This window comes from Dendrobates tinctorius, unplaced genomic scaffold (genome assembly GCF_039654945.1).
Source record: "Dendrobates tinctorius isolate UK_male_01 unplaced genomic scaffold, ASM3965494v1 ptg000021l, whole genome shotgun sequence".
In the NCBI taxonomy this organism is placed as follows: Eukaryota; Metazoa; Chordata; class Amphibia; order Anura; family Dendrobatidae; genus Dendrobates; species Dendrobates tinctorius.
In genome coordinates this window covers 15,250,822-15,276,964 of record NW_027361689.1, presented here as the reverse complement: position 1 = coordinate 15,276,964, position 26,143 = coordinate 15,250,822, and the positions used below count along the sequence as shown (strand labels likewise).

At 45.1% G+C, this 26,143-nt stretch overlaps 1 protein-coding gene across 2 annotated transcripts in view; it reads right to left on the bottom strand.

The window, feature by feature from the left end:
- Positions 1–1,066: 1,066 nt before the first annotated feature.
- The window catches only part of GRHL1 (grainyhead like transcription factor 1), a 45,889-nt gene continuing 20,812 nt past the window's right edge, over positions 1,067–26,143 (bottom strand). The window contains exons 9-16 of one of the 2 annotated variants that reach the window (XM_073568210.1): positions 18,165–18,323; positions 16,723–16,807; positions 11,276–11,415; positions 11,112–11,149; positions 10,121–10,209; positions 9,567–9,652; positions 4,608–4,672; positions 1,067–2,858 (exon numbers count right to left, since the gene is read on the bottom strand). In XM_073568210.1, coding sequence (XP_073424311.1) covers positions 2,744–2,858; positions 4,608–4,672; positions 9,567–9,652; positions 10,121–10,209; positions 11,112–11,149; positions 11,276–11,415; positions 16,723–16,807; positions 18,165–18,323 — 777 coding nt within the window. In that variant the 3' untranslated portion in view covers positions 1,067–2,743. The remainder of the gene's footprint in view (positions 2,859–4,607; positions 4,673–9,566; positions 9,653–10,120; positions 10,210–11,111; positions 11,150–11,275; positions 11,416–16,722; positions 16,808–18,164; positions 18,324–26,143) is intronic. The other variant, XM_073568211.1, reaches the window with a different exon arrangement.

The following is a 26,143-nucleotide window of genomic DNA, read 5'->3' as shown; positions in this document are numbered from 1 at the left end:
AGGGCACATGAAAACCTGGAGCCAGCCCTAACCCCCCCCCAAAACTTTAGCCAAATAACCCCCATTTTTCAGTGCGTAACTTGTATTATGAAGTAAATTAAGGTTGACAAGCTTAAGTAAGAAGAATTGATGCTTTTGGCATTCAAATGGGCACTGTAGGTGTGTTTCCTGTCCTCCTCCCACTGCCGACTTTTATTCCCCATTGACTTACATTGGGTTTCGTGTTTCGGGACGACCTCGACTTTTCCCTATAATCGGCCGATCTTGCTCGACCCGACTTTTGGAAAAGTCGGGTTTCACGAAACGAAACTCGACCCTAAAAAACCAAAAGTCGCTCAACTCTAATTGGCACCAAAAATTTTGGTCTAAGGTCATAATCACGTCAATGATTTTTTTTTCCCCCAATGTCTGCAAAATATGGAGCAGTTTTACCAGTGAGCTGGATCCACTTTCCATGAATCTTTGCTCCGTGTGTCTGTTTTGTTACCATCCGTATGTCAACTCTTAGGTACCCCAAGTATTTCCTCATAGGACATCAGTGAACAACTGACAGCACGCTGTTTATTTCCTTGTGCGGTCTGTTTTTCCTTTTCCTCCATTAACTCATTAATTTACAGTGGTTATCCAGGCTTGGGATACAAGTCTGCAATCACTATGTGACTGCAACCTTGTGAATACACGTACACACCGTCCGGATTCTCTGATGCCGAGAGCAGGCGGTCATGTGAAATGCAAGTATATGACTTGCATACTTCCAGCCACATTCCAACTAGACATGTGCAGCCTCGCTCAATGCATGCTTCTAGTCGGCACATGACCACATTAACTCTCGTAGCCGGCAAATCCTAACAGTGCATAGTGACTACAGGCTTGGACCCCACGCGTGGACAACCTCTTTCATTGACAATTTTTGTCCTCCAAAACAGCGAGATTATGACCTTTTTCCGTAGACCAAAGAAACGGACGTGAAATCTCTGACTGGACAGTAAAGATGAGCAAGTTAAAGTGAAATTTGCTGTAATTTGAGGTTTTACACAGCTCAAAAAACCCACACCAACATTTCAGAAAATGTATATAAAATGTATAATGTAGATACAAATCATACATAGCAGACGTATCAGAAATGGAGCCTAGAAGTCAGACTTGTACCAATTTACCTATAAACCACATACATTTTCCACATTACACTGTAACAAATAAGATTTTAAGTTTTACACGTGATTTTTAAAACAATATCCCTGAAGCAGAAACGTAAACCCTGTCTCTATTTTTTTTTTCTGTGTCAATACAAAAAGGCACTTTTTTTTTTAAATATCTAAATATATAAAATGTATATACAGAAGAGTTCGGGTGTCTATACATCCAGAAATACGGTATATACAGACAGTGGAGGAGTGCTGGGAGAGCGAGGTTTACCGGCGTGGCACTTTAATGGAAAGAATCCCACTACTCCATGACGTTCAGATTAGGAACAGTTGCATCGCCCCGCCGTGGCCATGTCTGGTATTGCATCTCAATAAAATGTGGCGTTTTGTTGGCAAAAAAAAAAAAAAAAAATATTTTTTTTCTGTAATGACCTACAACCATTTCATAACGTGGATTTTAGCATGGATACCGCTCAATGCTGCCACTGGGAAGAAAAAAAAAAAAAAAAAAAAGAAATCACTGACTGATGACTTTCAGGTGGCGGATCGGCAGATCTCACACATCTAGTGCAAAATAGATTCAGTTATTAAACAAAAAATAAAAATAAATTAGGATTTGCAGAAGCGATGTGTGAACGCGACCGAGGAAACGGTTAATAGTACAAAGACTGAGCAAAATTGACAGATGAGATCACAATGAAAGTATAGATTTGGTTACTGGGGGGCATCAGTCACTTGTAGGTGATCGGACAGTCTTTTTTTTTTTTTTCTTCTTAGATTTCAACATTTTTCACACAAAAAAAAAATCTGGCAAATAGTTTATATAGAATGTCATTTTCCTTTTGTACAATGTGCACAAATTTACTGCCTAAAAATGGTTTAAAAAAAAAAAAAAAAACGCACTGGCCCACGACACCAACGCGGCATCGGCGGTACCCTAGGCAAGCTGCCGTTTTTCTAAACATGGACCCTTCATCCCGTGGTGTCTTTGTTACATAAATTATGGTCCCTTCATTTGGCACCACACATCTAGAAAACAAAAAAAACAAAACCTCACCATTATCCACATGCATACTAGACTTCTATATATTATATGTGTAATCCGCTCATGTGTATATACACCTATACAAACAAGGTACATAAAATATATATATATTGCACTTCTTATATACATAGTCGCTGGGTTTTCCAGACGAATCCCAATTTTTGTTCTTCACATACAAGGGCACTTTTACGGTATTTTCTTGAAGGACCTAAAGCCTCTTTTCTTGCCTCGCAGGCTCTTCTCTGCTCCCAATTTGACCTTGTCCTTGACAGAACACCCAAAACCTTTACAAAACGGTCACATCCTGATATAGTCACGTGGCTCAATCTTGGCCAGAATCTTGGATCATGTTACACAAAAACATCTTTTTTGGTCTTCTAACATTTGCCGAGATTGACAGGTCTGGCTCATGCTGGGGAAGTCCAAAATAAGGAAGGTGGTGCGAGGGCGGACGTTTTGCAGATGAGTCTAGCTTCCTACTAGAGAAGCCGACCTATTCTAGAGGTGAACATCGCGCCTTCATGTCCAGTCTAAGGGCACTGGGGTGGAAAGGTTAGATTTCCGTGAGCGTCAGCTTGAACGATCCTCCGGACTCTTCGATCTGGAGCTGGAATGTGTCTTCATTTGAATAATGTCGAATTATGTTGTCATCCATGTTAACCAGGATTCTGGGTGAAAAAAAAAAAAAGTGAAGATGATAAATAATTATACGTGAAAGTGATAACCAGTACAAAATGGTGAAAACCTCAATTTATTCCAACAGTCATTGTGTATTGAAACAATAAAAATGTCAACTTGGCATCTTGAAGGTTTTCTTTAAGTAATTAAGTCCAGTTATATTTTAGCGCAAAATGGGCTGAACAGATTGATATACATTTTTTGGAGAAAATCATTTATTCTACGTGTTAATTTTTTTAAAATGTGCACCGCCCACTGGACTAGAAGCCAAGAATGAGAAGAGGTTTAACACCCCTTACTGCCAGCTGACGGAATAGTACGTTAGCGGCCAGTATCCCCCGCTTTGAGGTGGGCTCCGGCGGTAAGCCCACCTCAAAGCCACGACATGTCAGCTGTTAAAAACAACAGCTGACATGTGCCCGCAATAGGCGCGAGCGGAATCGCGATCCACCTGTGCCTATTAAGTAGTTAAATGCCGCTGTCAAACTCTGACAGCGGCATTTAAATGCACTTCCACACGCCGGTCCGGAAATACGCGCAGCGACAACCGCCCGTCATGTGATCGGGGGTCATCACTGCGTTGCCATCACAACCAGAGGTCTCCTCGAGACCTCTATGGTTGTTGATGGCAGATTGCTAGGAGCACCACCCTGTGGTCGGCGCTCATAGCAAGCCTGTAATTCTGCTGCATAGAGATGATCTGAGCATCGCCTCTATGTAGCAGAGGCGATCGACCTATGGCAGCTTCTAGCCTCCCATGGAAGCTATTGAAGCATGCCAAAAGTAAAAAAAAAAATAAAAAAAAAAAAAGTTCGAATCAACCCCCCCCTTCACCCCAATCAAAATAAAACAATGAAAAATAATCAAACCTACACATATTTGGTATCACCGCGTTCAGAATCGCCCGATCAACAAAAAAAAGAATTAACCTGATCACTAAATGGCGTAGCGATAAAAAAAAAAAAAAAAAAAATCAAAAAACGCCAGAATTACATTTTTTTGGTCGCCACGACATTGCATTAAAATGTAATAGCAGGCAATCAAAAGAACGTATCTGCACAAAAGTGGTATCATTAAAAACGTCAGCTCGGCGCACAAAAAATAAGCCCTCACCCAACCAAAGATCACAACAAATGGAGACGCTACGGGTCTCGAATATTGCGCAATTTTTTTTAATTTTTTTTTTTAAGCAAACTTTGGAATTTTTTTTCCACCACTTAGATAAAAGAGAACCCAGACATATTTGGTGTCTATGAACTCGTAATGACCTGGAGAATCATAATGGCAGGTCAGTTTTAGCATTTAGTGAACCTGGCAAAAAAGCCAAACGAAAAAAAAAATAGTGTGGGATTGCACTTTGTTTGCAATTTCACCACACTTGGAATTTTTTCCCCATTTTCGAGTACACGACATGGTAAAAACAATGATGTCTTTCAAAAGTACAACTCGTCCCACAAATAAATAAGCCCTCACATGGCCATATTGACAGAAAAATAAAGGTATGGCTCTGGAAAGAAGGGGAGCGGAAAGCGAAAAATCGACAAAAAGCAACGGTCATGATGGGGTTAAGACCGCCCACTTGCCTTCTGAGCTGAGCATTAACAGGTGTTTGTATGAATACATACGAGTTGTACAGAATCTTCCCACAAATATGTACATCAGGCTGGTCAGCTTATCTTGTTCTAGCAAACATCATCTCCAACCGTTGCATATCTCCTCAAGCACACTGGGACACTTACCCCTTTTTACATTTCTTAAAGATTTTTCCGATTTTCTCAAAAGGTACTTCATATTTTTCAGAGATCTGGAATAGAGGAAAAAGAGAAAAAGTTATTGAAATCTCCAGGGAAATTAACAAAACTAAAAATTTCTTGGCTAGATAAAAGTAAGCCACTAGCATATAGTCAAGCAGAGAAAGGTGGGCTTGGCAAAGAATAGGGCCTCGAGTGCAGAGGCTTGGAAAATGCTCTGGCTTAAAGTTAATCTATCAGTAGAATCAACCCTCCTAAACCATCTATATGGGCATGCAGGTCATAGAAACTTGAATAAAATGATACCTTAACATCTGTGATAAGAAAATAACATGTTTTCTGTAAATGAGCCATTAAGATCTATGGGTCGGACATAGATCTCCCCGAGAATCTGTCTCCAGAGCTTATTATAAATGAAAGGATATGTTACCAGTGTGACAGTCTGCTTTCCTGATCTACATGTCTCAGTCATTACATGTCTCACACTGGTAACGCCCCCTTCATTAACCCCTTGCTGCCATATGACGAACTATCCCCTCCATGTGCCCTGGGACTTAATTCCCAAGGACAGGATAGTACGTCATAGCCGATCAGCGGCAATCATGGGGGAAGCGCAGCTGATCGCGGCTGGATATCACCTGAATATCAATAATAATAATAATAAAACCACTTTATCAATTTTACCACACGCAGAGCAGTGTAAACACCCCCCCCTCAAAAGAAATTCATGAATTGCTGGTTTGTGTTCATTCTGCTCCCCAAAAATCAGAATAAAAAGCGATCAAAAAATGACATGTGCCCGAAAATGGTACCAATAAAAAAGTCAACTCGTCCCGCAAAAAATAAGACCTCACAGGACTCTGTGGGCCAAAATATGGAAAAGTTACAGCTCTCAAAATGTGGTGATGCAAAATCTATTTTTTGCAATAAAAAGCGTCTTTTAGCGTGTGACAGCTGCCAAACATAAAAACCCGCCATAAATAGTAAATCAAACCCCCCCGTTATCACCCCCTTAGTTAGGGAACAATAATAAAATTAAAAAAATGTATTTATTTCCATTTTCCCATTAGGGTTAGGGCTAGGGGTGTGTTGAGGTTAGGGATGGAATTAGAATTGGGGGTTTCCACTGTTTGGGCACATCAGGTGCTCTGCAAAAGCGACATGGCGTCTGATCTCAATTCCAGCCAATTCTGCATTCAAAAAGTCAAAATGATGCTCCTTCCCTTACAAGCTCTGCCATGCGCCCAAACAGTGGTTTACCCCCACATATGGGGTATCAGCCTACTCAGGACAAATTGCACAACAACTTTTGGGGTCCAATTTCTCCTGTCAACTTTGGGAAAATAAAAAATTTGGGGCAAAGAGATCATTTTTGTGGAAAAAAAAATATGATTTTTTTTATTTTTATGACTCTACGTTATAAACTTCTGTGAAGCACTTTGGGGTTCAAAGTGCTCACCACAAATCTAGATAAGTTCCTTGGGGGGGTCTAGGTTCCAAAATGGGGTCACTTGTGGGAGGTTTCCACTGTTTAGGTACATCTGGGGCTCTCCAAACGCGACAGGACACCCGTAGACCATTCGATCAAAGTCTGCATTCCAAAACGTCACTACATCCCTTCCGAGCGCCCATACAGTAGTTTTCTCCCACATATGGGGTATTTTCCCTTGGGAAAATAAAAAATTGGGGACTAAAAGATCATGTTTGTGGAAAAAAAAAAAATATGATTTTATTTTCACGCCCAGGCATTATAAACTTCTGTGAAGCACTGGGGGGGTTCAAATTGCTCACCACACATCTAGATAAGTTCCTTGGGGGGTCTAGTTTCCAAAATAGGGTCACTTGTGGGGGGTTTCCACTAGGCATATCAGGGGCTCTCCAAACACAACATGGCGTCCCATCTCAATTTCAGCCAATTTTGCGTTGAAAAATTCAAACGGCGCTCCTTCCCTTCAGAGCTCTGCCGGGCACCCAAACAGTGGTTCCCCCCACATATCAGGTATCAGCGTACTCCGGACAAATTGCACAATAACTTTTGCAATCCAATTTCTCCTGTTACCCTTGGTTTTTTTTTTTTTTTTTTTTACACATTCAAAAAATTCCTGTGAAGCACCTGAAGGGTTAATAAACTTCTTGAATGTAGTTTTGAGCACCTTGAGGGGTGCAGTTTTTAGAATGGTGTCACTTTTGAGTATTTTCTATCATATAGACTCCTCAAAGTGACTTCAAACGTGATGTGGTCCCTAAAAAAAAAAAAAAAATAATGGTGTTGTAAAAATGAGAAATCGCTGGTCAACTTTTAACCCTTATAAGTTCCTAACAGAAAAAATTTGTTCCAAAATTGTGCTGATGTAAAGTAAACATGTGGGAAATGGTAAGTATTTTGGGTGCCGTATCTGTGATTTAAGGGCATGAAAATTCAAAGTTGAAAAATTGCAAAATTTTTGCCAAATTTCCATTTTTTTTCACAAATAAACGCAAGGTATATCAAAGAAATTTTACCACTAACATGAACTACAATATGTCACGAGAAAAACAATGTCAGAATCACCCGGATCCATGGAAGCGTTCCAGAGTTATTACCTCATAAAGGGACAGTGGTCAGAATTTTAAAAATTGGCCCGGTCATTCACGTGCAAACCACCCTTGGGGGTTAAGGGGTTAAATTAAGTTCAGAAGACAGATTTGCAGGGAGATCTATGTCCGGCCCATACATCTTAACAAAAATATGGATCTCTCTGAAATAAGACATCAGATTCCAGATAATAATGTATCATTTTATACAACTTTCTATGACATACATGACCATACAGACGGCATAGGAGGGTTGATCCTACTGACAGATTCCCTTTAAATTGGGTAGCAACAGTTTATATCAGTAAAGTTTTAGGCGACATTATGTTCCTGAGATCAACATGATCATATAAACAGTTTTGATGGGTGAATTATTCTGCCAGACAGGGTCGCCATCAGGGCATTACTGCCCTCACTGGAGTATGGGGCCCAGTGAGCAGAGTGAGCCCTGATCAGGCACCCTCTCTTCTGCTCACCGGGCCTCAGCATCAGGATTCTGCCGATGCAGTAACTCAATGCAGGTTCAGTTCAAATCTATTACCGTGCAGGCCCACACAGGAATAGTTAAAGGCAGCCAGCCAATCGGAGGCTGACATCAGCGCGCACATCGCCGGCGTATGACGTCATTGTCACTCTCCGGTGGGTCCGCGCTTGGAATGGTTGCGGGGGACATCGCCGCTGAACCACAGCTTAGTAAGGAGAATTTTTTTTTTATTTTTTATTAATGGATGGTCCATGTGTCTCCATCCTGCCCCACCTGTCTCCATCCTGCCAAATGATCCTGCACCATGTGACATAGGGCACGATGGAAACAGATGGGGCATGATGGAAAAACATGGCTGGAGCCAGGAATGTGAAACAAGGGTGCCCGGCTGGGGATATTACTACTATAAGGGTCAATTAAGGGACATTATTACTGCAGTGATGTATTTTATTTTCCTTTTTTTTTTCAACTGGTGTAGTGTAGAAGTTGTGAAAAAAAAAATTAAGTAATATGCACTGCAAACAGTGCTCTAGATAACTTCTTTCCTGCAGAGATGAGCCCTGGCTGGGAGACGTGATAGCGGTCTGTGCTGATGAAGGACTTTACCTAGAGACATCACTGATGAGTCAATGTATTATATGTACACGCACACTATATACTATATACTGAGTTCCTGTTTTTAATGTCACCAGTGATCACTGTATTACCTGTACACCGGCACTATATGCAGAGCGCCTGTGTATAATTTCACTGGTGATCACTGTATTACCTGTACATTGACACTATATGCTATACACAGAGCTCCTGTGTATAATGGCACCGGTGATCACTGTTCATTACCTGTACACTGACAGTAAATACAGATCTCCTGTGTATAATGGCACTTATGGTGATATTAGTATTGTGTGTTTTTTTAGTAATGATCAGTATTGTAGTATTAGGTGACCATGTGGTGGTAAAATGTGATCTGGTATTTGTTCCTTGATATTTTAACAAATGTTTAATAGGCTACATTAGAGTAGGGCCCGCCCAAAAGAGTTTACCTTGTCATGGTGGCAGATGAAGAAAAATTCTTGTGGCCAAAACAAAAGCTGTTGGCTATGTATGTGATCTGGTGATGGGAACTGTTATTGTGCGATTGGTGAGTATGTGGTGCAGAAGTGTGGTTTTCCAAGAGAGGGCGGTGGGAATGTGGATGGTTCGAGAGGTGGAGCCTGGGTGGAGTCTCAACGGACCCCAGAAAATTTTGCCAGTATGGGTCCCTGAAATTCCTGGTGTCAGCCCTGGTGCCAGAATCTCTTTAAAAGTGAATCTGATAGCAAGCAAAACCTACCGCACCCAAACTATTTATAAGGACATGAAGGTCTTTGAAATGTTAATCCATTGACATCTTTAGGTTTTCTATTTGTTGCTGCATTCCCAAGTAATTAGCTTTTGCATTCATATGCAAATCATGGATTATGTGCTCTGGGCGTGACAGAGCACTTAAGTCTATGCCCTCGGAGGTTGTTTCCCCACCCACAAGCAGTGCCTTTTTAGCTTCAAAGCTCACTGTCCAATTTTCCTGTGATTTCAGACATCAAGCAAGGACAGGAAGCTAAAGAAGCCCAGTGCACTTAACATCTCATTTGCATATAATTAAAATGCTAATTAAAGAACTAGGCAATTCAGAAACAGATTGAAATGTAAAGGAAGGGTCAATGGATTTACATTTCAGAGACCTGCATGCCCCCATATGTGGGGTACGGGGCAGGTCTTACAGATGGATTCCCTTTAAAAAATGAAGCAAATGTTGAATGAGGGAGAGTAAAGTGAAAAAACAAGTAAAAGTTACCGACCGCTGCGGGACTTTTTATAAGAATTAAATGGTGTCTAGTTACATCACTTACCGCTTCCATCAACCCTTTTAGAGATGGAGCCTTCAGCATAAGGGCATCAAAGACTTCTTCGGCTTCTCTCCTCACGTACAACAGCACTAAAAGGGGAAAGCAGAAAGAATAGGTATTCATGGAAAACATTACAGCATCACAAAGGTAAAGACTAGAGAGGAGCTAACCCGAACATAAAAGTTCAAGCTTCGTACTGGGGGTGTCTGGTGCTGAACTTCGAACATGGACGTCTCCCATAAGCCTGAAGTAAGGGAGCGGGAAAGATTTTTTTCCCCTCAGATCCAAAGTTTGGGTCTCCATTGTTTTCAATGGGTTTTATTTCAGTTCTGGTTCCAGAAACAAACTTTGGACTAAAGTTTCGGTTGGGTACCGGAGCCCGAACTTCCACAAGTCAGCTCATTCCTAATAAAATCTAACAGACCAAAAAAAAAAGAAAAAAAAAAAAAAAGCAAATGCCAGCCTTGTTGATCACTGGGATCCCCTTTTAACAGCAGGCAAATCTCAGTTTTCTAATTGGACAGACAGGAAGAAAAGACAGACAACTGTATAGCTACCTCTCTTTGGTTCGTCCCCTCTTGGCATCTTGGCGGGCGGTGCGGTGTAGTCTTCTTCTTGTGCGAAAGGCACTCTCTTCATCCCTGAGCTGAAACCAGAAAATATTATGAACATATTGTACCGCAGTGTAAAAACGTTACAGAACATAAACAGTAAAAAAAAAAAAAAAAAATCCCAAAACTGTGTTATAAAATCTACATCACTATTAGAATTACTTCATTTAAAGGGGTTCTCTATGAATAGAAGAAAAAAAATAAATAAATAAATGACATTGTGAATACAATCATACATATCTTTCATCAGCAAATCTCCATTGTGTCGTCTAGCAAGGTAATAACAATAGTTGGACATTAAAATGGCCCTCAGTCTCGTTACACTGACAGAATCCGGTCCTAAAATGTTAGGACAGGTGCTCAAGAGCATGTGCAGTGACAGAATCCGGTCCTAAAATGTTAGTAGGACAGGTGCTCAAGAGCATGTGCAGTAGGAAGGTCACCTAACCTGCTCCATCAGTCAACCTCTAGGCGACAAGCTCTTGGGCTCCTGTCCTACTAATACTCTAGGAAATTAAAGTGAGCCACTACCTCCCTAGACAAACAGTGATCAACTAATCAAAGCCACTTAGGAATTTATTCATGACATTTTCCTTTTTTCTATGCTGGAGAACGCCTCTAAGAGCAGAGGCTCTACTCACACGAGCCAAGAGATCTGTAAGGGTTTGTTATGGGATTCCCAGTATTTTTTTTTTTATAGTATTAACTGTACAATCTACATCACATATTGGGGGGGAGTGCAAGATCAGCCTGTTGGAATTGTAGCATGGTGGATTCTTCTTGTACCCAGGGGAGATAAGCGGCTGCCAGAGATTTTTGTAGCAACTTACTCCCTCCTCCCCATTCAGAATATATGCACGTTCAGTAAACCGAGCGTGCACGTGTATGGTCATTTCTGGCTTCTGTTTTAGGAGATCCTGCAAAAGTTGTAGCTCACCTTTCACCTTCCATTTCATCTGAAGACAGCGGGAGAACCTGGAGAGGGAAAATATAGAAGAATTATTTAAGGCAATATATGGTCTTCCATATCTAGGAGTACTTCTGTATGTGGGTGTAAAGTATACCCCCAGCCCCGTATTATCATGAGGTCAGGGCACTTACATGAGTGGTGCGCTGAAGATTGGCAAAGTGCACATCCGGGATGAACAGGACAGGTTGCGTGTCCAGGTCCTGCATGGGTCTGAACACTGTGATGTCCGTCCTTTTGTGGGATGGAAGAAGAGCCCCTTTCACATCAGTAACTGTGGAAAACAAAAGACGTGACAATCGGATCACCGGCACAACAGCTCGGAGGCGCTCTCCGGCAGACGATGCCAGAAAATAAGGAGGCACAGCAATGAGAAATCCGATCACCAGAATAGCTCCTGTTCATAAGGAGAAGCGTTCTTGTGATAAATAGTAAGAAAATCCTCCACGTGACGTGTCTTGGGAGCAAAGAAAAGTCTTCCTATACCAAACACTTCTCATAGTCCTCCTTAACATTTTGTCTTAACCCTTTCTTGCACACTTTGCAAGTATCAGTTTTAAAAAGGTTTGACCCCTTAATCAGTAGGAAGGTCTATATACTGTATACACACATACATAGTCATGAGCAAAAGCATTTATCCCAGAAAATTGAAACTACACATGTGCTGTTATACAATATATTTCCTGTGTGCATATTGGAACAAAAAAACAAAACAGCAAATTGGACAGAATTTCATACAAAACCCCCAAAATGGGACAGACAAAATTGTTGGCACCTTTCCAAAATGGTGGGTAAACCACTTTGTTTCAAGCATGTGATGCTCGTTCAAAGTCAACTGTGGCAAATGACAGGTGTGGGCAACATGAAAATCACACCTGAGACCAGATAAAAGGGGAGACGTTGACTCAATCTTTACATTATGTGTCTGTGTGTGTTACACTAAGCATGGAGAACAGAAAGAGGAGAAAAGAACTGTCTGAGGACTTGAGAACCAAGATTGTTGAAAAATATAAACTCAAGGTTACAAGTCCATCTCTATAGATCTTGATGTTCCTTTGTCCATAGTGCGCAACGTAATCAAGAACTTTACAACCTATGGCACTATAGTTAATCTCTATGGATGTGGACAACAGAGAAAAACTGATGAAAGGCCGCAGTGCAGGATAGTCCGGATGGTTGATAAGCAGCCCCAATCAACTTCCAAAGACATTCAAGCTATCCTGCATGAATGAAATTATACGCTATGGCAGGAGGAGACCGAGGGGGACCCCACTGCTGACACAAACATAAAAAGCTAGACTGCAGCTTGACAAAATGTACGTGAGCAAAATCCTTCTGGCAAATATAGTCTTGTTAACAGATGAGGCCAAGATAGAGCTTTTTGGTAAAGAACATCGTTCTACCGTTTACCGAAAACTGAATGAGGCCTACAAAAAAAAAAATAACAGTACCTACAGTCAAATATGGTGGAGGTGCAAAGATGTTTTGGGGTTGCTTTGCTGCCTCTGACACTGGGTGCCTTGACTGTGTGCGCAAAACCTCATGAAATCTGATGATTACCAAATACTTTTGGGCTGCAATGTAGTGCCCGGAGTCAGAAGGCTGAGTTTGCGTCCTAGGTCATGGGTTTTCCAGCAGGACAAATTACCTCAAACATACGTCAAGAAGCACCCATGGATGGAAACAAAGCACTGGAGACCTCTGAAGTGACCAGCAATGAGTCCGGATCTAAATCCCATTGAACACCTGTGGAGAAATCTTACAATTGCTGTTGGGAGAAGGCTCCTTCAAATATGAGACCTGGAGCAGTTTGCAAAAGAAGAGTGGTCCAAAATTCCAGTTGAGAGGTGTAAGAAGCTTGTTGGTGGTTATAGGAAGCGATTGATTGCAGTTTTTTATTCCAAAAGGGTGTGCGACCAAATAGTAAGTTGAGGGTGCCAACAAGTTTCTCTGGCCCAATTTTGGGATTGTGTGAAATTATGTCCAATTTACCCTTCTCTGTGTATTGGAACGCCACAAAGAGAAAATAAATGTGTAATTACACTAATTTTCTGGGAGACATACCGTACTTCGTTTTCTGGAACATTTTCAAGGGTGCCAACATTTTTGACTGTGTGTATATGTATGTACACACACACTGTAAAACTATCTATGGATGTTGCCCAGAGTTCACAGTGTGCAATTTCAGGTTAAAGGAGTTGCCCAAGATTCTGACAAGTCTCACAAATAGGCCAAACCTTGTAAAATAAAATAATGACGTGCCGCTGCTCATTCCAAGGTGCATATATATTTTCAATAACCCAATTTCTCCTAATCCCCCCTATACACACTCCGTTCAGGCATGCATTTAATAGGAGAGGCTAGTAAGTTACGGTCAGTGAGCCGCAGCCGAGGGTTATTTCCCCTGATAACAAAAAGGATCTGGAGTCAAAAACATGTCCGATCCTTTATTTCCTAGATCATATTATGCTGGGAGAGTCCGGACCACCTCACACCCCCCCATACACAAAGGACAGCGAACGTTCTACTGACCTTGCCCTTATGTGCATGGGGGCCATAAGTACATTAATGTTTTTTTATTTTACAGACCTGGCCTAGAGGAGAGATTTATCAGAATCTTGGAGAACCTCATTAAAAGAAGACTTGTCAACAGTGGCCATTTTTTTGTCTTATTTTATTCCTGGTGCTCCCAAGGTTTTTTTTTCTTACATAATAACTAAATAAATACACAGTTCTACATGAATAATACGTATTTTCAGCAATCAGAGGTCCATTTTCCAAACACCGATATCACACAACTCTTTCTAAAGCTACATTTTTAATCACCATATTCTATCTGCCCACAGCCACCACTAGGGGGCGCTGAGGAAATTACTGCAAACTCCCCCTAGTGGTGACAAATTTAATAAAAAAAAAATTTCTGTCAGAAGATAAGTTACCTGTTTAATCAGAGATTATAATATAAATATATTACATGGAATACAACACCAGGCAACACCTCTAAACACAGCTGATAACAGGATCAACCAACTAAACAATGGCAATGTTACAGTTCCTCCTCCCTTCACAGTGACCTTGGCACATGCTCATTAGATGCTTCAATAGAAAAAGGCGTCCGTCTGTCTATACCGCTTCTTTCTCCTCCCAGGACTGATCACTCACTTACAATTCATGGGTAAAAGCTGTTTTCAGTGAAGACAGATTTTCCCATTAGGCCGGAGTCACACTAAAGGTATGAAAAAAAAACAAAAAAAAAACCTCGATCCAAGTCTCCCTGCCGAGAATCGCATGAGTGTAATGCGAGTGTCACGAGTGTCTCACTTCACCTATGTGATGCGAGTGCGGTGGGAAATTTTCCCACGGCGCTCGCATTGGCATCAGAAAGGCGAAGAGTTAACTTTCTTTGAACTCGCAGGACCTGTCAGACGGTACCACGAGCAGGAAAACTTTCTCACGCTCGGGGTATCAAACAGGGATTAGGAGTTCACAGCAGACACTGAGCACACGCTGCTCAGTGTCTCTGCAGGATGACAGGCTGTATGTTCGCATCATGCAACCATGCAGCCTGCCATCTAGATGTAGCAGAGCTAGACCTGTCGTGGCACAAATGGATTAGCAGCATCTCTGTGGAAAGGTAAGGAACTTTGTTGTTTTTTTTATTTTTAACTCTTTTGCAGATGACAAGGGCGTTGAGGGAATGGACAAGGTCGTAAGTATGGTTTAATTAAGATTTATTAAAGGAATCTGTGGCTTTCTTTCAATTAAGGGACTTTTCTGGGGTCTGTGTTTTCTTACAATGCAACTATAGGGTTAGTAATGGGGGCGTCTTATTGACACTTCTCCATTACTTATCTTGGGGCTTGATGTCACCTGACAATACAAAGGTGACATCAACCCCCCCAACTATCACCCCACTTGCCACAGCTACAGGGCAAGTGGCAAGAGCGAGGCTATGTGCCAGAATTGGTGCATCTTACGGATGCGCCTTCTCTGGGGAGGCTGATAGCTGATGTTTTCAGCCAGGAGGGATCAGTATCCATGCCCCCTTCCTAGGCTATTAATATCAGCCCACAGCTGTCTGCATAGCCTTTGCTGGTTATTAATCATAGGGGGACCCTATAAACATCTGCCCCCAGCCATCGACTTTCCCTCTGCTGGTTACGAAAATTACGGGGGAGCCCACGCCATTTTTTTTTTTTTTCAGAGAAATAATCCTTTATTAAATACATGTACAGTAAGCTGCACACACTGTACTAATTGTATGTCTCACAGACCTCTATATATCTACCTATTCTATTTGTATTTACTGTATGTAATCCATCTCCTGTCGGCTCCCGAGTTGATTTTACACTACGCGGCTGCTGAATTTTACGTTATTTATGTAAAATATAATAATAATTATATATATATATATATATATATATATATATATATATTCATCTAATTCTGTCTAACGGAAATCCTGCGTCACTGATTGGTCGCGCCCGACGCACGCCTCCGCTCCCGTGAGGGAGGGAGAATCTAGAATACTCAATGCGCTAGAATCGGGCCACTATATAACACACATGTGTCACTGACATCTATGCATCTAATCTATGGTTTCCTATGTGCATATATCTATTCTATCTTTTCTATTCTAACCTGTCAGTGTGTGTGTGCGGCACATGAATTGCCAGCAGCACTCGCATGGTCTGATGCTGTGCAATTTTTTTCTCGCGCCATTAGGCTTGCATTGGCGAATCTCGGCTGAGTCTCCCTGACAAATAGTAGCATGCTGCGATTTTACACGCACGCCGAATACTACTGAGAAAATAAACAGTGATGTGAGCTGCCCCATAGATTAACACTGGTCTGATTGCCATGGGATGTTTTCTTGCATAGCACTCACCCAAAATCTACAGTAGTGTGACTCCGACCATACTGCGATAGGAGATGACAGTTGGTGCTTTTAAAATTCTATGAAGGGGGAGGAGCTAGCGGAAGACATAGACATTCTACTGAAACACTAAAGATTTAACATTCTTGTAAATGTGATTCCTATGGTAAGGTGTTGGAAAGATCAATATTATAAACACATGGACGGGTTCTCATATCAGAGGTTAAAACTGGTCATACGCTCAATAGCTGTTGCATGCATGCTCGGTTGGCCCGAGCATGCATATGTCAACATTTCTGAGAAGGTTTGTCCGGTATTAGAAAAAAAACACCAATTTCTTCCAAAAACAGCACCACCTCAGTTTACAAGTTGTGCCTGGGTATTGCAGCCAAGATTGAGGTGAATGGGGAGGAGCTGCAATACCACACGCAGCCTGAAGACAGGTGTGGCATAGTTTTTTTGGTGAAAAAAAAGCAAGTACGTTTTTTCAAATAAAGTCAAATCCATTATTCTTCGGTCAGAGATGTCAAGCAATGTCTTTATCTTCCTTGAGAACAAAGGAAAAAAAAACCATACAAGACATTTTTTTTTACATAAAAAAGATGGAGGAAGGTGAGCGAGACCCATATCCAGTGTGTAGGAGCATCTTAAGGAGGTGATAAAGGGGAGGGAAGGATGTCTAGTGCCAGTATCATTCTTACTTACAGTTCATCTGGGAGGTGGGCTCAGTACACTTGCCTTTTCTCTTGCTCTGCTTACGTTCTTCATCTCTTATTTTACGTTCCGCACCCTGAAAATCAGGAAGAAAAAATAATAATGGGATCAGATATAACCACTGACACCCAAGTCCTGGGAGGATGTAGGAGAAGGGGAGCGCAGAAGCAGGGGAGCGCAGAAGCAGGGGAGCGCAGAAGCAGTGGAGCGTAGAAGCAGTGGAGCGCAGGAGAAGGGGAGCGCAGGAGAAGGGGAGCGCAGGAGAAGGGAAGCACAGAAGCAGGAATTCCTCCTATGTGCAGCATGAAGATCACAGGTAAAAAGCCAACAATGGACCTAAGCCTTGTTCATTTTAGGCTCAGCTTAGACATACACGTTCGCTTTTGGTCCAATGAGAAGATAGATTATTTCTAAACCCATTCACAACCTCGGGAGGTTTTTTCGCCTTCACATATACAGAGGACGACCACAAATTTTCCCAGTAGCATCGACTAAATAGGAAGCCATGTCATTTGTATGACGGTGCCAAGCCCTCCTAGGTGGGAGATGCTTTGCCTAAAGAAGGGGAAGGAATGTAGTGATGATGCACAAGTCTATATGCTCCTAGTATGGGGTGGTTCATCGTCAACTATGTGAATTACTCAAAGGGAACCCGTCAGCAGGCTTTTGCTATGTAATCTGAGGGCAACATGAGGTAGGGGCTGAGACAGATTTCAGTGATGTATCACTTATTAGGCTGTGTGCCGTTTCCTTAAAACATTTATTCTATCACCAGGAGATTAACACTGCCTGGACTACAAGGCATGGGAACTTTGGTCCGACCACGTATCCTCTAATAAGCAGCTCCACGTCAATAGACAGTGCATAGAGAGCCTGGTAAGGGCAGGGGCAGCTTTCTGAGCTCTGCTACATGCAACACTCACAACTGCTGCTGCATCCAGTAAGTGATACATAGTGGGTATCAGGGTCTCTGCTACATTATGCTGGTCTCAGAGGCTAAAACCTGGTTCCCCTTTAAAAGGAATAACTACTTTTTTCTATATTTTTTTTCACTCTTTTTTGGAATTTTGTCCTGCATGGAAAGTTATGAAACTTTGCAAATAAGTTCTGATATCAATGCAGCTAAAGGCAAGCAAATCAACTGGAGAAAAGCAGATGCTTGACAGCCACTTCCATATTTAATTTTTTTTTTTTTTTTTAAAAACACAGGAATGAAGACAAGTCTCCTAATAAACTAATTAGCAAAGTTTCATAACTTTCCATACCAGATAAAATAAAAAGTTTACTTGGTAATGGTTTCAGGACAGTGGCTACGACCACAAAAATGAACCTTTAATTTTTTTTTTTTTTTTTAAGTGTATATATTGGTTCTGGCCACTTGATGGCGCACTTGCGTTATAAGTGAATTTTCTGCCATTATTTTTGGTACTCGCCTTATCACAGAAGACTTTAATTTGGCAATAGGCCCTGTGAATCGGCTTGTTACTTCTATTATTGTAGCTGTAGGTGTCAATCTGAATGTTCAGAGGCAGCCCCTTCACCCCTTTCTGAGAGGAGAAATCTGTACTTAGGCAGTTCACGGATATAAAGACCTGGGGGGAAAAGAAATAAAAAAAAAAGCCATTAGAAACAGAAAAAGGTTTATATTTCCAATGTGGTTTAATAGGTTATTTTAAACAGGGAAAGAGGGGGGGAAAAAAAAAAAAAAAAAAAAAATTGTAAAAAGGAAATAAAGCCATTTGGTTTTGGCTTTGGTGGCCAGGAGGTGCTGTTCTAGAGCGCCACCTGCTGTTCTACACTTCTGTCATTTGTAACATTGCAGACCAGGGCTCAAATTAGAAAAAATAAAAATACGGTAAATAAACAGGATCTCGATAATTGGCACGGGGGCTGTAAATGGACTTTAATATTTGGTGCAGTTCAGATCAAACATCTCTCTGTAATTACAGTCGACAACACCATCAGAATTCTACAAACACGATTATCCTTTCCCTCCTCCCTAATCACCTAAATTGCCCTCAATTTCATAGCAGACACTGAAAGGAAAAATAATTGCATTCCCTTCCTACTTTCCATAGAATAATCTCTTTCCTGAGAACACAAAGTGCACACTGCGGGCAAAGCTGGGATAATGATGGGGCTGACAACTGCAGAGTATGATGGCCTCAGTGCTGCCGTGTCAGGGAGACTCCCATCTGTAGCCAACGATTGCCAAGCAGGAGAGTCGCATCTTAGATTATGGTCACATGTGATATGATGCAGCACACACAGACCCTGCAGCCCCGCCCACACACAGAGACCCTGCAGCCCCGCCCACACACAGAGACCCTGCAGCCCCGCCCACACACAGAGACCCTGCAGCCCCGCCCACACACAGAGACCCTGCAGCCCCGCCCACACACAGAGACCCTGCAGCCCTGCCCACACCCAGAGACCCTGCAGCCCCGCCCACACAGAGACCCTGCAGCCCCGCCCACACACAGAGACCCTGCAGCCCCGCCCACACACAGAGACCCTGCAGCCCCGCCCACACACAGAGACCCTGCAGCCCCGCCCACACACAGAGACCCTGCAGCCCCGCCCACACACAGAGACCCTGCAGCCCCGCCCACACACAGAGACCCTGCAGCCCCGCCCACACACAGAGACCCTGCAGCCCCGCCCACACACAGAGACCCTGCAGCCCCGCCCACACACAGAGACCCTGCAGCCCCGCCCACACACAGAGACCCTGCAGCCCCGCCCACACACAGAGACCCTGCAGCCCTGCCCACACACAGAGACCCTGCAGCCCTGCCCACACCCAGAGACCCTGCAGCCCTGCCCACACACAGAGACCCTGCAGCCCCACCCACACAGAGACCCTGCAGCCCCACCCATACACAGAGACCCTGCAGCCCCACCCACACAGAGACCCTGCAGCCCCACCCATACACAGAGACCCTGCAGCCCCGCCCACACACAGAGACCCTGCAGCCCCGCCCACACACAGAGACCCTGCAGCCCCACCCACACACAGAGACCCTGCAGCCCGCCCCCACACACAGACCCACGCAGCCCGCCCCCACACACACAGACCCTCCAAAACAGCATGAAAGCATCAATCCTTCTCAGCACACTTGTACTAGAGCACAGCCTGGATCAGCCTCCCTGCTGGGATCCTTAGAAGATCTGTGGTTAGTTCTCCAAGATGTTGTGTGTGGATGTCACTTGTACAAATCCTTTTTTTTTTTTCATGCAAGGTCACACAGTCTGGACTACGGTGAGATCAGGGCTCTGTGGGGGCCGGACCATCACTTCCAGGACTCTTTGGGCATGATTACCATGAAGATATTTATAAGCACCACTGCTGTGTTTTTATTTTAATTAATTTATTATGTATTGATATTGCAGGTTTCCTGCCCCTAGTAATATAATTACCGGACGGCATTTTCGGATTTCCACAGAGGTGCGCCGGTCTTGCGGCGCCATGTTGTGACCGCAACTTCGGACAGACCAGAAGTCAGATGTAGCGGTCACAAACTCTCTGCAAATCTATGAGATCCTCGTTCTGGCCTCGTAGACTTGCATTAAGTTGTGACTTCCAGCAAACACTGGAGTAATCCGGTAGGTCACAAGTAGCAGAAGACAACTGAAGCAGAACCAAGGACAGAAGACAGGTACTGGTGACTATGATACCAAGGAGCAGGGAACATTGATTAATGAGACCACCCCGGCTGTGAAATAAAAAAAGGGAAAGACCGACAAAGTGTTGCTTTACTGTCATTGTTGTATGTTTGGCGTCATTGTCCCATTGCAGAACACATTTGGACACCTCCATGCTGATGTTGTGTAGGGAAGGTGACCTGACGGACGGACGGACTAGGGTCAAGAAGGAAAGGTTTGCACAGTGTAGGTAGGTGTCAGTTATTACAGTGGGGAAACAGCTAGGAAAGTGTAGTGGACGTGCAGTACCTTGGGTTGACCATTAGATGGCAGGGAGGAGTGTGAGCAAAGGACTTGACATCAGCTTAGGGCTTTAGAAACCGTTGGTCATGGGGGGCGGAGTTACAGTGACAGGGGACCGGGAGAGCTATAAATACTGAGGGAGGGTTCCAGAAGGTTCCAGTCCCCAGGGGGAGCTCCAGTGACAGGAGGACTGCGACAGTCTGTGCGCTGTGAGGAGAATCTAAACCAGGGGGACTGAGGAGAGAGAACGTCAGGGGGGTGGTCCTGACAGGAAGAACCGCAGAAGGGACGAGGCACTGGGTGTGAGACACCGTAGTTGACACGATGACTGATCAGTGGAAGCGCTGTTGGTTTACGGGCCTAAGGCGGCCACAGTGACGGACCTGTCAGGAGCGTCGACGAGTGAGGAGGGGACGGTGTGTGCATACACGTCCCCAGTGTAACGTGCGGTGTGTAAGAAGCGGCCCTGGAAACGGAGGGCCGTGAGGTAAAGAAAGTGCGGTGTGCTCTGAGGCCGTCAGACGGACGGCGAGTGAAATAAACTTGGACCTGTTGCACCCAGAATCTGCCTCCATCGTGTCTGTTTTATCTCTGCGCGGTAAGAAGAGGGACCACCCCCCCAGCTCGCCCCACCAACCCTACATTTGGCGTAGTCGGCAGGATCGCCGCCGCTAATACATCATCTTCTGCGGCAGGCCTGCCTTAAAGGATGGAGAAAGACTTGGACTGTGCTGCTTGTATTATAAATACCTGTGGATTACAATTGGCTTACCTGTGGATTACAAATTGGGAGCGCTGTGGTGACTCAGTGGTGCTGACAGAAGATCCGGGGCGGCATCAGGTGCTGCGCAAGATGGCGGCATTACTACAGCTCAGGGGAGAGGTCCGAGTGTTTGCAGTCGTGTTGAATGGACTGGGGCCCCCTCCAACGTACCCCCGTGGACAGCAGTATGTGCCCGGTGGCCGACGCTCCCATGTACTGAACCCTGGCAGATGGGTGGAAAGGTCTGCCAACGCCCCACCCAGCAGGAGGAGTGGCACAGAAGAAAAACTTGGCTGCGGCTGTCTGACGCCATTCGAGTGCTGCCCAACGGACGGTATGAGACGCTGCGGGTGTCGGGGCATCGGCCACCTAGAGTGGCAATGGCGGCGAGAGATGGAGCTGCACCAGAAGTCATCTTCAGAACCACGGGCAGGCAGCGGGATGCTGAGCCGGGGAGCGGAGTCAGCGAGAACGGCCGCCACCAATACCAGCAGAGGACTTCTCAGCAGAGCCCACGAGTCCGGAGGGAAGGTCCGCAGGACAGTGGAGCAAGGAACGGAGGCTGCGGGGGAAACCGCGTGATGATGGGACGGAGGCCGCAGCGCCGGGGAAGGTGAGAGTACCCCCGGCCCTACCAGTGCCTCCGCAAGCGGCCCCCACCATTCTGCTGCAGCGCGCACCGGAAGGCCTAGTTACCACGGGCCCCGTGGTGTATGCGGAGCTGAGCGAGGCCCCCGCTCATGTCCCCGAACTACCCCGCCCGGAGTCACCAGTGCAGAGCTCACCCAAAGAAGACGCTGCTGCGCTTTCCCTGCTAATAGCAGCTGCATCGTTGAAATCGGCCGTTACTCCGGCTCCGTTGGAAGTAGTGGATGCGGCCTGTCCTGAGGCCGCGGTTATGCCGCTGCTGGAGTCGGCTGCGGCCAACTTAGCGGGCCCTGTGATTCCAGCCCCCGAGGACCCGGTTGTCCCCATTTGCCACCTGACCCCAGCGGCTGCTGGGCCACAGAAATCTTCGGCCGTTTCTGTCTTGCGGTCTTTTTCAGCGGAGTCCCGCCCACCGGACTCCAGGGCCCGTGCTGTTCCCTCCGTGTGGGTAGCGGAGGTGATCAGGAAGAAGGCCCGGGAGCAGGAAGTGTGGAACCTGCTCCACACTCAAGGAGAGGCCGGCATGGAAAAGAAGAGGACTTGAATGGACACCCTCAGTATCCCCGGGGGCTCCACGGCTGTGGGGTCCCTCACTACTAGCCACTGCGTAGTGAAGTAGACTGTTGAGCGTTCGGTGCACTGTAGTGCAGGTTCTGAAGAACAGTTCTAGTTTAAAAAAAAAAAAAAAATGTTTGATGTGCTGAGTTTGTTTTTAGTATGTTCCTCTTACAGGATGTTATTTGCTGATTTGAAACTTGACAGAACGGGGATACGGAGAAGTGGAGGAGTGTTCAGGTCCAAGGAAGGGGGGAGAAAGAAGACATGCAATGTTATGTTGTATTATGTTGGTTTTAAAATGAGCAAAAGAAAACAAAAAAAAAAAAAAATATACAGTATAAAAATGGGTACTTGTGCTATTATAAAGTTGTTTAATGTATAATATGCCAAAGTAAAATGCAACAGGTCCGGGTAAGGGAAGGTCTGCGGGACCAAAGGAAAGTGTGAGATCCGGTAGGGATCTAAGAGTTGAGGAGGTCTGGGAGACCGGGACGCCGACCATGACATGTAATTGAAAGAAGGGAAAATGAGTTGGAAGACGTGAGAAAGACAGCCGTCCTAGGTCAGGTCCCCAACACCACGGACACCCCTGAAGGAGGAAGGCGGGCGCTGGTAATGATCTGGAAGGTATGAGACCTCGATCATGGCGTACTGAATAGTGGAAGGTGACAGTAGGGGAGAGTAGGGGAAGGTACACGCCATAGAGAGAATATGGGTGTACCTAGCCCAATTTGAAAGACGTTGTCATGTGGCGTGCGCGCTGGTGAGTAGCAGTAGGCTACTCAGAGCATAGTGCTCCCAGTATGGTTCGGCCCCCGCAGATAGTGGGTTTGGCTCAACAGCTGGTCCGACAACAGAATGTAGGTGTAGCTTCAGAACGACGAAGGCAGGGATGACGATAGTCGAGGACGACAATGGACAAAGGAAGGGGGAGTGTAGGGAAGGTGACCTGACGGACGGACGGGTCAGAGTGAAGAAGGAAAGGTTTGCACAGTGTAGGTAGGTGTCAGTTATTACAGTGGGGAAACAGCTAGGAAAGTGTAGTGGACGTGCAGTACCTTGGGTTGACCATTAGATGGCAGGGAGGAGTGTGAGCAAAGGACTTGACATCAGCTTAGGGCTTTAGAAACCGTTGGTCATGGGGGGCGGGGTTACAGTGACAGGGAACCGGGAGAGCTATAAATACTGAGGGAGGGTTCCAGAAGGTTCCAGTCCCCAGGGGGAGCTCCAGTGACAGGAGGACTGCGACAGTCTGTGCGCTGTGAGGAGAATCTAAACCAGGGGGACTGAGGAGAGAGAACGTCAGGGGGGTGGTCCTGACAGGAAGAACCGCAGAAGGGACGAGGCACTGGGTGTGAGACACCGTAGTTGACACGACGACTGATCAGTGGAAGCGCTGTTGGTTTACGGGCCTAAGGCGGCCACAGTGACGGACCTGTCAGGAGCGTCGACGAGTGAGGAGGGGACGGTGTGTGCATACACGTCCCCAGTGTAACGTGCGGTGTGTAAGAAGCGGCCCTGGAAACGGAGGGCCGTGAGGTAAAGAAAGTGCGGTGTGCTCTGAGGCCGTCAGACGGACGGCGAGTGAAATAAACTTGGACCTGTTGCACCCAGAATCTGCCTCCATCGTGTCTCTGTTTTATCTCTGCGCGGTAAGAAGAGGGACCACCCCCCCAGCTCGCCCCACCAACCCTACAGTTGTACAGTGGATAAGCATCTGCCGATGCTTGTCAGCATTGAGGACACCAAAAAAATGGGCAAAATTGAGGACTGAATGCAGTGGTCAGCCAAGGAGACTTTGGAAGATGTTCAGTGCCATCAGCTGAGAACTGGCAGCAACCAGTGGGATCCAGTGGGATCCCTTTACTTAAAAAGCCATCCCTGGACCAGAACTGCACTGCTAACTACAGACCTGTCTCTAACCTTCCCTTCATCTCTAAACTCCTGGAACGCCTGGTCCACTCCCGTCTAATCCGCTATCTCTCGGATAACTCTCTTCTCGACCCCTTACAATCTGGTTTCCGCTCTTTACACTCTACTGAAACTGCCCTCACTAAAGTCTCTAATGATTTAATAACAGCTAAATCGAAAGGTCATTGCTCCCTGCTGATTCTCCTGGATCTCTCTGCCGCATTTGACACTGTGGATCACCAGCTCCTCCTCACTATGCTCCGCTCTATAGGCCTCAAGGACACGGCCCTCTCCTGGTTCTCCTCCTACCTCTCTGACCGCTCCTTCACTGTATCTTTTTCCGGCTCCTCTTCCTCTTCTCGTCCCCTTACTATCGGGGTCCCGCAGGGCTCAGTCCTAGGCCCCCTCCTCTTCTCTTTATACACTGCCCCTATTGGACAAACAATCAGCAGATTTGGGTTCCAGTATCATCTCTATGCTGATGACACCCAATTATACACTTCTTCCCCTGACATCACCCCTACCCTAATTCAAAATACCAAGGATTGTCTGCTGTCTCTAGCATCATGTCCTCCCTCTATCTGAAACTAAATCTCTCTAAAACTGAACTTCTTGTGTTTCTCCCCTCTACTATCCTCACTCTACCTAACATCGAAATAACCCTGGAGGGTTCAACCATAACTCCCAAGCAGCATGCCCGCTGTCTTGGGGTCATATTCGACACTGAACTTTCCTTTACTCCGTACATCCGATCACTCAGTCGCTCTTGTCACCTGCATCTTAAAAACATCTCCAGAATCCGACCTTTTCTCACCTTTGAAACTGCTAAGACTCTTACTGTCGTTCTTATTCATTCTCGCCTGGACTACTGCAACTCTCTTCTGATCGGTCTCCCTCTTACCAAACTTTCTCCTCTCCAATCCATCTTGAATGCGACAGCCAGGGTCATATTTCTGTCCAGCCGCTTCACCGATGCCTCCATCTTGTGCCAGTCATTACACTGGCTACCTATTCGCTACAGGGTCCAGTATAAACTCATCTCTCTCACCCACAAAGCTCTCCACTGTTCTGCACCGCCTTATATCTCCTCTCTCATCTCTGTCTATCGCCCTACACGTGCCCTCCGTTCTACAAATGACCTAAGACTAACATCCCCCGTAATCCGAACCTCGCACCTCCGCCTCCAAGACTTCTCTCGTGCTGCTCCAGCTCTCTGGAATGCACTTCCCCAGGCGATCAGACTGATACCTAGCCCTGACCTATTCAAGCGCGCTTTGAAAACCCATCTCTTCAAACAAGCCTACCACATCAACTACCCAGCAAGCTAACTTTGCCCTGTTCCCTCCTTCCAAATATTATTCTGAATCTGCACCCTACTATTCATCTGTCTCCACACCCTTCATGCACATGATAACTGCACTTGATACTTGTCTATTGCACTTAAACACACGGGCTGATGACCGGATCATGCAGCTTTATATGAAAATCCCTATTATAATTGCCAGACCTGAATTAACAAGCATTTTTCACCTACTGTGTCCCCCCATTTCCTTGTAGCTTGTAAGCTTGCGAGCAGGGACCTCA